We start from the raw sequence: 15,900 nt of genomic DNA, 5'->3' as shown, positions 1-15,900 counted from the left end.
TGACGATCACCATCTGTAGGCCTCAGAGCAGTATTTAGAATGAGAGGTGAGTTATCTGAGGATCACCATCTCTAGGCCTCGGAGCAGTATTTAGAATGAGAGGTGAGTTATCTGACGATCACCATCTCTAGGCCTCGGAGCAGTATTTAGAATGAGAGGTATACTGAGGATCACCATCTCTAGCCTCGAGCAGTATTAGAATGAGAGGTGAGTTATCTGAGATCACCATCTCTAGGCCTCGGAGCAGTATTTTAGAATGAGAGGTGAGTTACTGACGATCACCATCTCTAGGCCTTGGAGCAGTATTTAGAATGAGAGGTGAGTTACTGAGGATCACCATCTCTAGGCCTTGGAGCAGTATTTAGAATGAGAGGTGAGTTACTGACGATCACCATCTCTAGGCCTTGGAGCAGTATTTAGAATGAGAGGTGAGTTACTGAGGATCACCATCTCTAGGCCTTGGAGCAGTATTTAGAATGAGAGGTGAGTTACTGACGATCACCATCTCTAGGCCTTGGAGCAGTATTTAGAATGAGAGGTGAGTTACTGACGATCACCATCTCTAGGCCTTGGAGCAGTATTTAGAATGAGAGGTAAGTTATCTGACGATCACCATCTCTAGGCCTCGGAGCAGTATTTAGAATGAGAGGTGAGTTATCTGATGATCACCATCTCTAGGCCTCGGAGCAGTATTTAGAATGAGAGGTGAGTTACTGACGATCACCATCTCTAGGCCTTGGAGCAGTATTTAGAATGAGAGGTGAGTATCTGAGGATCACCATCTCTAGGCCTCAGAGCAGTATTTAGAATGAGAGGTGAGTTATCTGACGATCACCATCTCTAGGCCTCGGAGCAGTATTTAGAATGAGAGGTGAGTTATCTGACGATCACCATCTCTAGGCCTCGGAGCAGTATTTAGAATGAGAGGTGAGTTACTGAGGATCACCATCTCTAGGCCTTGGAGCAGTATTTAGAATGAGAGGTGAGTTATCTGACGATCACCATCTCTAGGCCTTGGAGCAGTATTTAGAATGAGAGGTAAGTTATCTGACGATCACCATCTCTAGGCCTTGGAGCAGTATTTAGAATGAGAGGTGAGTTATCTGAGGATCACCATCTCTAGGCCTCGGAGCAGTATTTAGAATGAGAGGTGAGTTATCTGAGGATCACCATCTCTAGGCCTCGGAGCAGTATTTAGAATGAGAGGTGAGTATCTGAGGATCACCATCTCTAGGCCTCAGAGTAGTATTTAGAATGAGAGGTAAGTTAGCTGACGATCACCATCTCTAGGCCTCGGAGCAGTATTTAGAATGAGAGGTAAGTTATCTGATGATCACCATCTCTAGGCCTCGGAGCAGTATTTAGAATGAGAGGTGAGTTACTGACGATCACCATCTCTAGGCCTTGGAGCAGTATTTAGAATGAGAGGTGAGTATCTGAGGATCACCATCTCTAGGCCTCAGAGCAGTATTTAGAATGAGAGGTGAGTTACTGACGATCACCATCTCTAGGCCTCGGAGCAGTATTTAGAATGAGAGGTAAGTTATCTGACGATCACCATCTCTAGGCTTGGAGCAGTATTTAGAATGAGAGGTGAGTTATCTGACGATCACCATCTCTAGGCCTCAGAGCAGTATTTAGAATGAGAGGTGAGTTATCTGACGATCACCATCTGTAGGCCTCAGAGCAGTATTTAGAATGAGAGGTGAGTATCTGAGGATCACCATCTCTAGGCCTCGGAGCAGTATTTAGAATGAGAGGTGAAATACTGAGGATCACCATCTCTAGGCCTTGGAGCAGTATTTAGAATGAGAGGTGAGTATCTGAGGATCACCATCTCTAGGCCTTGGAGCAGTATTTAGAATGAGAGGTGAGTATCTGAGGATCACCATCTCTAGGCCTTGGAGCAGTATTTAGAATGAGAGGTGAGTTATCTGACGATCACCATCTCTAGGCCTCAGAGCAGTATTTAGAATGAGAGGTAAGTTATCTGACGATCACCATCTGTAGGCCTCAGAGCAGTATTTAGAATGAGAGGTAAGTTATCTGACGATCACCATCTCTAGGCCTCGGAGCAGTATTTAGAATGAGAGGTGAGTTACTGACGATCACCATCTCTAGGCCTCGGAGCAGTATTTAGAATGAGAGGTGAGTTATCTGAGGATCACCATCTCTAGGCCTCGGAGCAGTATTTAGAATGAGAGGTGAGTTACTGACGATCACCATCTCTAGGCCTCGGAGCAGTATTTAGAATGAGAGGTGAGTTACTGAGGATCACCATCTCTAGGCCTCGGAGCAGTATTTAGAATGAGAGGTGAGTATCTGAGGATCACCATCTCTAGGCCTCGGAGCAGTATTTAGAATGAGAGGTGAGTTATCTGAGGATCACCATCTCTAGGCCTCGGAGCAGTATTTAGAATGAGAGGTGAGTTACTGAGGATCACCATCTCTAGGCCTCGGAGCAGTATTTAGAATGAGAGGTAAGTTATCTGACGATCACCATCTCTAGGCCTCGGAGCAGTATTTAGAATGAGAGGTGAGTTACTGACGATCACCATCTCTAGGCCTCGGAGCAGTATTTAGAATGAGAGGTGAGTTACTGACGATCACCATCTCTAGGCCTCGGAGCAGTATTTAGAATGAGAGGTGAGTTATCTGACGATCACCATCTCTAGGCCTCAGAGCAGTATTTAGAATGAGAGGTGAGTTATCTGACGATCACCATCTGTAGGCCTCAGAGCAGTATTTAGAATGAGAGGTAAGTTATCTGACGATCACCATCTCTAGGCCTCGGAGCAGTATTTAGAATGAGAGGTGAGTTACTGACGATCACCATCTCTAGGCCTTGGAGCAGTATTTAGAATGAGAGGTGAGTTATCTGACGATCACCATCTCTAGGCCTCGGAGCAGTATTTAGAATGAGAGGTAAGTTATCTGACGATCACCATCTCTAGGCCTCAGAGCAGTATTTAGAATGAGAGGTGAGTATCTGAGGATCACCATCTCTAGGCCTCGGAGCAGTATTTAGAATGAGAGGTGAAATACTGAGGATCACCATCTCTAGACCTCGGAGCAGTATTTAGAATGAGAGGTGAGTATCTGAGGATCACCATCTCTAGGCCTCAGAGCAGTATTTAGAATGAGAGGTGAGTTATCTGACGATCACCATCTCTAGGCCTCGGAGCAGTATTCAGAATGAGAGGTAAGTTATCTGACGATCACCATCTCTAGGCCTCGGAGCAGTATTTAGAATGAGAGGTGAGTTACTGACGATCACCATCTCTAGGCCTTGGAGCAGTATTTAGAATGAGAGGTGAGTATCTGAGGATCACCATCTCTAGGCCTCAGAGCAGTATTTAGAATGAGAGGTGAGTTACTGACGATCACCATCTCTAGGCCTCGGAGCAGTATTCAGAATGAGAGGTAAGTTATCTGACGATCACCATCTCTAGGCCTTGGAGCAGTATTCAGAATGAGAGGTGAGTTACTGACGATCACCATCTCTAGGCCTCGGAGCAGTATTTAGAATGAGAGGTGAGTTATCTGACGATCACCATCTCTAGGCCTCGGAGCAGTATTTAGAATGAGAGGTGAGTTACTGACGATCACCATCTCTAGGCCTTGGAGCAGTATTTAGAATGAGAGGTGAAATACTGAGGATCACCATCTCTAGGCCTCGGAGCAGTATTTAGAATGAGAGGTGAGTTATCTGACGATCACCATCTCTAGGCCTTGGAGCAGTATTTAGAATGAGAGGTGAGTTATCTGAGGATCACCATCTCTAGGCCTCGGAGCAGTATTTAGAATGAGAGGTGAGTTACTGACGATCACCATCTGTAGGCCTCAGAGCAGTATTTAGAATGAGAGGTAAGTTATCTGACGATCACCATCTGTAGGCCTCAGAGCAGTATTCAGAATGAGAGGTAAGTTATCTGACGATCACCATCTCTAGGCCTCGGAGCAGTATTCAGAATGAGAAGTGAGTTATCTGAGGATCACCATCTCTAGGCCTCGGAGCAGTATTTAGAATGAGAGGTGAGTTATCTGACGATCACCATCTCTAGGCCTCGGAGCAGTATTTAGAATGAGAGGTGAGTTACTGAGGATCACCATCTCTAGGCCTTGGAGCAGTATTTAGAATGAGAGGTAAGTTATCTGACGATCACCATCTCTAGGCCTCGGAGCAGTATTCAGAATGAGAGGTGAGTTATCTGACGATCACCATCTCTAGGCCTCAGAGCAGTATTTAGAATGAGAGGTGAGTTATCTGACGATCACCATCTGTAGGCCTCAGAGCAGTATTTAGAATGAGAGGTGAGTTATCTGACGATCACCATCTGTAGGCCTCAGAGCAGTATTTAGAATGAGAGGTGAGTTACTGAGGATCACCATCTCTAGGCCTCGGAGCAGTATTTAGAATGAGAGGTAAGTTATCTGACGATCACCATCTCTAGGCCTTGGAGCAGTATTTAGAATGAGAGGTGAGTTATCTGAGGATCACCATCTCTAGGCCTCGGAGCAGTATTTAGAATGAGAGGTGAGTATCTGAGGATCACCATCTCTAGGCCTTGGAGCAGTATTTAGAATGAGAGGTGAGTTATCTGACGATCACCATCTGTAGGCCTCAGAGCAGTATTTAGAATGAGAGGTAAGTTATCTGACGATCACCATCTGTAGGCCTCAGAGCAGTATTCAGAATGAGAGGTAAGTTATCTGACGATCACCATCTCTAGGCCTCGGAGCAGTATTCAGAATGAGAGTAAGTTATCTGACGATCACCATCTCTAGGCCTCGGAGCAGTATTTAGAATGAGAGGTGAGTTATCTGAGGATCACCATCTCTAGGCCTCGGAGCAGTATTTAGAATGAGAGGTGAGTTATCTGACGATCACCATCTGTAGGCCTCAGAGCAGTATTTAGAATGAGAGGTAAGTTATCTGACGATCACCATCTCTAGGCCTCAGAGCAGTATTCAGAATGAGAGGTAAGTTATCTGACGATCACCATCTCTAGGCCTCGGAGCAGTATTCAGAATGAGAGGTGAGTTATCTGAGGATCACCATCTCTAGGCCTCAGAGCAGTATTTAGAATGAGAGGTAAGTTATCTGACGATCACCATCTGTAGGCCTTGGAGCAGTATTTAGAATGAGAGGTGAGTTACTGAGGATCACCATCTCTAGACCTCGGAGCAGTATTCAGAATGAGAGGTGAGTTACTGACGATCACCATCTCTAGGCCTCAGAGCAGTATTTAGAATGAGAGGTGAGTTACTGACGATCACCATCTCTAGGCCTCGGAGCAGTATTTAGAATGAGAGGTGAGTTACTGAGGATCACCATCTCTAGGCCTTGGAGCAGTATTTAGAATGAGAGGTGAGTTATCTGACGATCACCATCTCTAGGCCTTGGAGCAGTATTTAGAATGAGAGGTGAGTTACTGAGGATCACCATCTCTAGGCCTTGGAGCAGTATTTAGAATGAGAGGTGAGTTACTGACGATCACCATCTCTAGGACTTGGAGCAGTATTTAGAATGAGAGGTGAGTTATCTGACGATCACCATCTCTAGGCCTTGGAGCAGTATTTAGAATGAGAGGTGAGTTACTGAGGATCACCATCTCTAGACCTCGGAGCAGTATTCAGAATGAGAGGTGAGTTACTGACGATCACCATCTCTAGGCCTTGGAGCAGTATTTAGAATGAGAGGTGAGTTACTGAGGATCACCATCTCTAGGCCTCGGAGCAGTATTTAGAATGAGAGGTGAGTTACTGAGGATCACCATCTCTAGGCCTTGGAGCAGTATTCAGAATGAGAGGTGAGTTACTGACGATCACCATCTCTAGACCTCGGAGCAGTATTCAGAATGAGAGGTGAGTTACTGAGGATCACCATCTCTAGACCTTGGAGCAGTATTTAGAATGAGAGGTGAGTTACTGAGGATCACCATCTCTAGGACTTGGAGCAGTATTCAGAATGAGAGATGAGTAAGCATGTGAGATCTACAATGTAAATGTTACTGCTATAACGTGTTATAATAGGGACTTAAGTCATGTGAGATCTACAATGTAAATGTTACTGCTATAATGTGTTATAATAGGGACTTAGTCATGTGAGATCTACAATGTAAATGTTACTGCTATAATGTGTTATAATAGGGACTCAAGTCATGTGAGATCTACAATGTAAATGTTACTGCTATAATGTGTTATAATAGGGACTTAGACATGTGAGATCTACAATGTAAATGTTACTGCTATAATGTGTTATAATAGGGACTTAAGTCAAGTGAGATCTACAATGTAAATGTTACTGCTATAACGTGTTATAATAGGGACTTAGGTGATTGTTTAAAATGTTACTAATGTTATTTTTTTATGATCTGAAATCATTGCTGTGTTGCCCAGATTTCCGATTGGTACAGGAAATGCCTATGGACCCACCCCACCTATTTGCTGACTGGTATGATGACAATATCTGTGTTGGGGGTTTTGTGCCTACTGCTGCCAATAATGACTTTTTCTGTGTGAAGGCTTTTAAGGTTACTGACAATGTAAGTACAAGATAGTGTGCAGTGTATGAGTTGTGGGCTTAATGAAAATCAGTTTTATAGTTCAGAATATGTATAAATTAAGCAAATGTGTTGTTCAAGCTAATGTTAAAAATCCCATAGAAACTGCCCACAGCCTAATTTTCTTTAAACGTTGCATATTGAAAGTACAAGCTTTTTCTTTCATATGACTCTACTTTTTTCCTTTTTTTGATTATAAAAAGGTTCAAAAGGCTTGAAATCTTTGTGTTCATTTTCATTAAAACTACCTCCATAAATATGCCAAAATAGGCCATCCTTTGTGAGATATAAGATATTTTCACAGGTCACAGGGGTCAAATATGGTAAAATCTTTAAATGACCTCTTGTAAATAAGTAAGATTCCTAGAGACTGGATATTTGACTTTCAGCATGGTGGGGACCAAGGAACTTTCATTCTTGGTCTAACTGATCAAATATATCAGAACCTGAACTTCTTCTATTAAAAGAGTTCTTTGTATTACCTTAATTGTTTGCCACTACTATATTCTTTGAGTGTATGCCAATAGTCAGATGACCGTTAAGGCCCATGGGCCTCTTGTTTATTCTTATACATTGTACTTGTTTGAAGAGCTTCCACACATAGATGTAACGTCATTGTACCCAAATTGATACCAATACACGTAGATTTCTCTTATATGACATTTGTTGTTTGGTATGCTTCATTTTTTTCTGTTTTGTTTTCAAAAAGAGCATACAAACTTTATTTTGATGCTTTGTTTTTCTTATTACAGTGCTTATTTTTATTGTTAGAACGATTAATATCATGTCTCGAAATTTCTAGCTTTGTCACATGATGTGTACCCAAATTGATACCCAGCAAGAAAAAATATATAAAATTAAGAAAAAACAGTTTATATAGATTTTTGTGATTTTACTTTAGAAAAGAAACGCAGTTGCTTTTATTATAACAAGTTATACTGAATACAGTTATACATTTTACTGTAAAAATATTGTACAAGTGTTTTCTTAACAGTACCTGTGCTAATTTGGTACCCTGTAACACCACGTAATGACTTGTGTGATATTTCAATGATTTAAAATCAGTTTTCTGTGGCATTCACCTAAGCTTATATAGTTCCAATGTGGTGTATATGTCAAAAGACCACTATCAATTATTTTTAATGATTGTAACAAATTTCAGTGTAAAAAACCTACAAACATAATTATGAATCAATCAAGTTACAAAATACTTGAATCTAGTAACAGTTTTAGTAAAAATTAAGATGGAGAAATAACGCTATACAAAGAGCAATTTGAACATGACTAAATAAAAACATAATGTGTGGCAACTATATTTTATCTATTTCTGTTAAGTGTTTATATCTTAAATTTTCATTATTTAAGAAAATTTTCTTTGAGGAGGCCTTACGCTTTGAAAAAAAAAACACTATTATAGTACAAATAGTAATTGTCGCACGGCCACATTTCTAGGGATTAACACGTTTCAGACAGAGTTATCAATATCAAAGTTATCTTTCAGAGAAAATAACAGAAATAGTTTCGTAAAACGAAGCGTAATTAACAATAAATGATGCATCTTTGGTATCACCACTGAGAAATTAGGTAAACTTTAACAACACAAATGTTTTATGTATTTTTTCAATTACGGTATCAATTTGGGTACAGTATCAATTTGGGTACAATGACGTTATACTCTTAATATTTCCTGATGTTTATGTTGACTGTAAGATGTCCTCCATTTCTCATATTTACATATCCAATGTGATACAGGTACCAGACAAGATCCCACCCAGATGTCCTTATGAGGAAGGATCTGTCATCTATTCTTTCTTTGGGGATCATCATCGAACCATGAACTTATTAGTTGCCAATGTGCCACAGAAACTAAAAAAAATACCCATAGATAGCAGCCGGTGTAAAAAAGTGCAAGAGCATTCGCAAAACTCTGAGTCGGATTTAGTTAAAGCATTTAGTGCTGATTTCCACATTACAGTAGCACCTAGGGACCACACCAGAGAGGTCAACTACTGCAGCAAAACTTCCAATAATAATCAGGCCAATAGCCTATCTAAGTCCGGTGTATGTGATGGTAGAGACCTTTCTGTGACATGTTCTAACTGTGTACCGAGTGGTAAGGGCCCTTCAGCTGACCTCAACAATCCAGAACCACAGGCGTGTGATAAATACATGATATTTGTGACGGGAGAACAACACAATGCCATAGCTTTTCACAGAGTTGAGGATTTACCACAAACCCTAGAAAAGAAGTTAAAGGATAAGAAAGTATTGGAAGAGAATGTAAGGAAAGCTTCTGGGGGAAGTGGAGCACAGGAGAACCTTGCTGCTACAGTTACACGGCTTACAACTCCCGAAAACCCTACAAAAATTATTCACTTCCCTGGTCACTACATCTCAGGAATGAAACTATCACGAGATCAAAGGTATGTTTTAGGGGCAGCCATGTGCAGCCATGATAATACCTCCTATTGCACTGCCAAACTTGTACAGGTAAATTTTAAATTGTTCCTTTATGTAAATGACTTTACCTTGCAAGTCAACTTGCACATGTATAGATAATGTTATTTACCAATAATGTTAGCTATGATGACTTACCTCCCCTTGTACAGCCAATCTTGTATTGGAGTATTACAGTAAGTTATGATGAATTACCTCCCCTTCTTCAGCCAAGCTGGTACAGTTACAGTTAGTTATGATGAATGTGTACAGGAGTATTACAGTTAGTTATGATGAATTACCTTCCCTTGTACAGCCAAACTTTTACAGGAGTATTACAATTAGTTATGATGAATGACCTCCCCTTGTACAGCCAAACTTGTACAGGAGTATTACAGTTAGTTATGATGAATTACCTCCCCTTGTTCAGTCAAGCTTGTACAGTTAAAGATAGCTATGGTTAATTACCTCCAATGGTATATCCAAACTTGTACAGTTACTGTTGATCATGAGGGATTACCTCCCCTTGTATAGCCAAGCTTGTTAAGGTACAGCCAAACTTGTACAGGAGTATTACAATTAGTTATGATGAATTACCTCCCCTTGTACAGCCAAACTTTTACAGGAGTATAACAATTAGTTATGATAAATTACCTCCCATTGTACAGCCAAACTTGTACAGGAGTATAACAGTTAGCTATGATAAATTACTTCCCCTTGTACAGCCAAACTTGTTCAGTCATCGTTAGCTATGATGAATTACTTCCCCTTTAAAAACTTGTACAGTTATAGTTAGTTATTTTTATTTATCTCCCCTTGTGCAGTTATAGTTAGCTATAATGAATTACCTACTGGCCAGTATAGGTAATTCAATGGGGCCGCAGTGACTGAGTGATCAATGTGTCCTGACATATTACCAAAGGCCCTCCACCTCTGGGTCACAAGTTCAAATCTCATGTGGGGCAATTGTAAGGCACTAACAGCTGGTTGGTGGGTTTTCTCTGGTACTCCAAATTTCCTTCACCATCTATAACTGGCACCTCCTTAATTAGCTGGGAATAGGATGTTAATCAAACCAAGTAAAATCTCCCCAGCTGGGAATAGGATGTTAATCAAACCAAGTAAAATCTCCCCTAGCTGGGAATAGGATGTTAATCAAACCAAGTAAAATCTCCCCTAGCTGGGAATAGGATGTTAATCAAACCAAGTAAAATCTCCCCTAGCTGGGAATAGGATGTTAATCAAACCAAGTAAAATCTCCCCTAGCTGGGAATAGGATGTTAATCACACCAAGTAAAATCTCCCCAGCTGGGAATAGGATGTTAATCAAACCAAGTAAAATCTCCCCTAGCTGGGAATAGGATGTTAATCAAACCAAGTAAAATCTCCCCTAGCTGGGAATAGGATGTTAATCAAACCAAGTAAAATCTCCCCTAGCTGGGAATAGGATGTTAATCAAACCAAGTAAAATCTCCCCTAGCTGGGAATAGGATGTTAATCAAACCAAGTAAAATCTCCCCTAGCTGGGAATAGGATGTTAATCAAACCAAGTAAAATCTCCCCTAGCTGGGAATAGGATGTTAATCAAACCAAGTAAAATCTCCCCTAGCTGGGAATAGGATGTTAATCAAACCAAGTAAAATCTCCCCTAGCTGGGAATAGGATGTTAATCAAACCAAGTAAAATCTCCCCTAGCTGGGAATAGGATGTTAATCAAACCAAGTAAAATCTCCCCTAGCTGGGAATAGGATGTTAATCAAACCAAGTAAAATCTCCCCTAGCTGGGAATAGGATGTTAATCAAACCAAGTAAAATCTCCCCTAGCTGGGAATAGGATGTTAATCAAACCAAGTAAAATCTCCCCTAGCTGGGAATAGGATGTTAATCAAACCAAGTAAAATCTCCCCTAGCTGGGAATAGGATGTTAATCAAACCAAGTAAAATCTCCCCTAGCTGGAAATAGGATGTTAATCAAACCAAGTAAAATCTCCCCTAGCTGGGAATAGGATGTTAATCAAACCAAGTAAAATCTCCCCTAGCTGGGAATAGGATGTTAATCAAACCAAGTAAAATCTCCCCTAGCTGGGAAATAGGATGTTAATCAAACCAAGTAAAATCTCCCCTAGCTGGGAATAGGATGTTAATCAAACCAAGTAAAATCTCCCCTAGCTGGGAATAGGATGTTAATTAAACAAAGTAAAATCTCCCCTAGCTGGGAATAGGATGTTAATTAAACAAAGTAAAATCTCCCCTAGCTGGGAATAGGATGTTAATCAAACCAAGTAAAATCTCCCCTAGCTGGGAATAGGATGTTAATCAAACCAAGTAAAATCTCCCCTAGCTGGGAGGATATAGGATGTTAATCAAACCAAGTAAAATCTCCCCTAGCTGGGAATAGGATGTTAATCAAACCAAGTAAAATCTCCCTAGCTGGGATAGGATGTTAATCAAACCAAGTAAAATCTCCCCTAGCTGGGAATTAGGATGTTAATCAAACCAAGTAAAATCTCCCCTAGCTGGGAATAGGATGTTAATCAAACCAAGTAAAATCTCCCCTAGCTGGGAATAGGATGTTAATCAAACCAAGTAAAATCTCCCCTAGCTGGGAATAGGATGTTAATCAAACCAAGTAAAATCTCCCCTAGCTGGGAATAGGATGTTAATCAAACCAAGTAAAATCTCCCCTAGCTGGGAATAGGATGTTAATCAAACCAAGTAAAATCTCCCCTAGCTGGGAATAGGATGTTAATCAAACCAAGTAAAATCTCCCCTAGCTGGGAATAGATGTTAATCAAACCAAGTAAAATCTCCCCTAGCTGGGAATAGGATGTTAATCAAACCAAGTAAAATCTCCCCTAGCTGGGAATAGGATGTTAATCAAACCAAGTAAAATCTCCCCTAGCTGGGAAATAGGATGTTAATCACACCAAGTAAAATCTTCCCTAGCTGGGATTAGGATGTTAATCACACCAAGTAAAATCTCCCCTAGCTGGGAATAAAATGTTAATCAAACCAAGTAAAATCTCCCCTAGCTGGGAATAGGATGTTAATCAAACCAAGTAAAATCTCCCCTAGCTGGGAATAGGATGTTAATCAAACCAAGTAAAATCTCCCCTAGCTGGGAATAGAATGTTAATCAAACCAAGTAAAATCTCCCCTAGCTGGGAATAGGATGTTAATCAAACCAAGTAAAATCTCCCCTAGCTGGGAATAGGATGTTAATCAAACCAAGTAAAATCTCCCCTAGCTGGAAATAGGATGTTAATCAAACCAAGTAAAATCTCCCCTAGCTGGGAATAGGATGTTAATCAAACCAAGTAAAATCTCCCCTAGCTGGGAATAGGATGTTAATCAAACCAAGTAAAATCTCCCCTAGCTGGGAATAGGATGTTAATCAAACCAAGTAAAATCTCCCCTAGCTGGGAATAGGATGTTAATCAAACCAAGTAAAATCTCCCCTAGCTGGGAATAGGATGTTAATCAAACAAAGTAAAATCTCCCCTAGCTGGGAATAGGATGTTAATCAAACCAAGTAAAATCTCCCCTAGCTGGAAATAGGATGTTAATCAAACCAAGTAAAATCTCCCCTAGCTGGAAATAGGATGTTAATCAAACCAAGTAAAATCTCCCCTAGCTGGGAATAGGATGTTAATCAAACCAAGTAAAATCTCCCCTAGCTGGACATATGATGTTAATCAAACCAAGTAAAATCTCCCCTAGCTGGGAATAGGATGTTAATCAAACCAAGTAAAATCTCCCCTAGCTGGGAATAGGATGTTAATTCAAACCAAGTAAAATCTCCCCTAGCTGGGATTAGGATGTTAATCAAACCAAGTAAAATCTCCCCTAGCTGGGAATAGGATGTTAATCAAACCAAGTAAAATCTCCCCTAGCTGGGAATAGGATGTTAATCAAACCAAGTAAAATCTCCCCTAGCTGGGAATAGGATGTTAATCAAACCAAGTAAAATCTCCCCTAGCTGGGAATAGGATGTTAATCAAACCAAGTAAAATCTCCCCTAGCTGGACATATGATGATAATCAAACCAAGTAAAATCTCCCCTAGCTGGGAATAGGATGTTAATCAAACCAAGTAAAATCTCCCCTAGCTGGGAATAGGATGTTAATCAAACCAAGTAAAAATCTCCCCTAGCTGGGAATAGGATGTTAATCAAACCAAGTAAAATCTCACCTAGCTGGGAATATAGGATGTTAATCAAACCAAGTAAAATCTCCCCTAGCTGGGAATATAGGATGTTAATCAAACCAAGTAAAATCTCCCCTAGCTGGACATATGATGATAATCAAACCAAGTAAAATCTCCCCTAGCTGGGAATAGGATGTTAATCAAACCAAGTAATATCTCCCCAGCTGGGAATAGGATGTTAATCAAACCAAGTAAAATCTCCCCTAGCTGGGAATAGGATGTTAATCAAACCAAGTAAAATCTCCCCTAGCTGGGAATAGGATGTTAATCAAACCAAGTAAAATCTCCCCTAGCTGGGAATAGGATGTTAATCAAACCAAGTAAAATCTCCCCTAGCTGGGAATAGGATGTTAATCAAACCAAGTAAAATCTCCCCTAGCTGGGAATAGGATGTTAATCAAACCAAGTAAAATCTCCCCTAGCTGGGAATAGGATGTTAATCAAACCAAGTAAAATCTCCCCTAGCTGGAAATAGGATGTTAATCAAACCAAGTAAAATCTCCCCTAGCTGGGAATAGGATGTTAATCAAACCAAGTAAAATCTCCCCTAGCTGGGAATAGGATGTTAATCAAACCAAGTAAAATCTCCCTAGCTGGGAATAGGATGTTAATCAAACCAAGTAAAATCTCCCCTAGCTGGGAATAGGATGTTAATCAAACCAAGTAAAATCTCCCCTAGCTGGGAATAGGATGTTAATCAAACCAAGTAAAATCTCCCCTAGCTGGGAATAGGATGTTAATCAAACCAAGTAAAATCTCCCCTAGCTGGGAATAGGATGTTAATCAAACCAAGTAATATCTCCCCTAGCTGGAATTATGATGTTAATCAAACCAAGTAAAATCTCCCCTAGCTGGGAATAGGATGTTAATCAAACCAAGTAAAATCTCACCTAGCTGGGAATATAGGATGTTAATCAAACCAAGTAAAATCTCCCCTAGCTGGAATTAGGATGTTAATCAAACCAAGTAAAATCTCCCCTAGCTGGGAATAGGATGTTAATCAAACCAAGTAATATCTCCCCTAGCTGGAATTAGGATGTTAATCAAACCAAGTAAAATCTCCCCTAGCTGGGAATAGGATGTTAATCAAACCAAGTAAAATCTCCCCTAGCTGGACATATGATGTTAATCAAACCAAGTAAAATCTCCCCTAGCTGGGAATAGGATGTTAATCAAACCAAGTAAAATCTCCCCTAGCTGGGAATAGGATGTTAATCAAACCAAGTAAAATCTCCCCTAGCTGGGAATAGGATGTTAATCAAACCAAGTAAAATCTCCCCTAGCTGGGAATAGGATGTTAATCAAACCAAGTAATATCTCCCCTAGCTGGAATTAAAATGTTAATCAAACCAAGTAAAATCTCCCCTAGCTGGGAATAGGATGTTAATCAAACCAAGTAAAATCTCACCTAGCTGGGAATAGGATGTTAATCAAACCAAGTAAAATCTCCCCTAGCTGGGAATAGGATGTTAATCAAACCAAGTAAAATCTCACCTAGCTGGGAATATAGGATGTTAATCAAACCAAGTAAAATCTCCCCTAGCTGGGAATAGGATGTTAATCAAACCAAGTAAAATCTCCCCTAGCTGGGAATAGGATGTTAATCAAACCAAGTAAAATCTCCCCTAGCTGGGAATAGGATGTTAATCAAACCAAGTAAAATCTCCCCTAGCTGGGAATAGGATGTTAATCAAACCAAGTAAAATCTCCCCAGCTGGGAATAGGATGTTAATCAAACCAAGTAAAATCTCCCCTAGCTGGGAATAGGATGTTAATCAAACCAAGTTAAAATCTCCCCTAGCTTGATATAGGATGTTAATCAAACCAAGTAAAATCTCCCCTAGCTGGGAATAGGATGTTAATCAAACCAAGTAAAATCTCCCCAGCTGGGAATAGGATGTTAATCAAACCAAGTAAAATCTCCCCTAGCTGGGAATAGGATGTTAATCAAACCAAGTAAAATCTCCCCTAGCTGGAATAGGATGTTAATCAAACCAAGTAAAATCTCCCCTAGCTGGGAATAGGATGTTAATCAAACCAAGTAAAATCTCCCCTAGCTGGGAATAGGATGTTAATCAAACCAAGTAAAATCTCCCCTAGCTGGGAATAGGATGTTAATCAAACCAAGTAAAATCTCCCCTAGCTGGGAATAGGATGTTAATCAAACCAAGTAAAATCTCCCCTAGCTGGGAATAGGATGTTAATCAAACCAAGTAAAATCTCCCCTAGCTGGGAATAGGATGTTAATCAAACCAAGTAAAATCTCCCCTAGCTGGGAATAGGATGTTAATCAAACCAAGTAAAATCTCCCCTAGCTGGGAATAGGATGTTAATCAAACCAAGTAAAATCTCCCCTAGCTGGGAATAGATGTTAATCAAACCAAGTAAAATCTCCCCCTAGCTGGGAATAGGATGTTAATCAAACCAAGTAAAATCTCCCCTAGCTGGGAATAGGATGTTAATCAAACCAAGTAAAATCTCCCCTAGCTGGGAATAGGATGTTAATCAAACCAAGTAAAATCTCCCCTAGCTGGGAATAGGATGTTAATCAAACCAAGTAAAATCTCCCCTAGCTGGGAATAGGATGTTAATCAAACCAAGTAAAATCTCCCCTAGCTGGGAATAGGATGTTAATCAAACCAAGTAAAATCTCCCCTAGCTGGGAATAGGATGTTAATCAAACCAAGTAAAA

General features: G+C 40.3%; 1 protein-coding gene across 1 annotated transcript; it reads left to right on the top strand.

Annotated features, from left to right (window-relative positions):
- Positions 1 to 5,861: 5,861 nt before the first annotated feature.
- On the top strand, positions 5,862 to 8,989 carry LOC138312915 (uncharacterized; the record flags this gene model as incomplete). The annotated part of the gene is made up of 3 exons (XM_069253629.1): positions 5,862 to 5,868; positions 6,403 to 6,548; positions 8,319 to 8,989. Coding segments are annotated over exons 1-3 (824 nt in total), but the record flags the coding sequence as incomplete, so codon positions are not given.
- Between the last annotated feature and the right edge of the window lie 6,911 nt (positions 8,990 to 15,900).

This window comes from Argopecten irradians, unplaced genomic scaffold, assembly GCF_041381155.1.
Source record: "Argopecten irradians isolate NY unplaced genomic scaffold, Ai_NY scaffold_0522, whole genome shotgun sequence".
Classification (NCBI taxonomy): Eukaryota; Metazoa; Mollusca; class Bivalvia; order Pectinida; family Pectinidae; genus Argopecten; species Argopecten irradians.
This window is presented reverse-complemented; position numbering and strand designations above follow the sequence as displayed.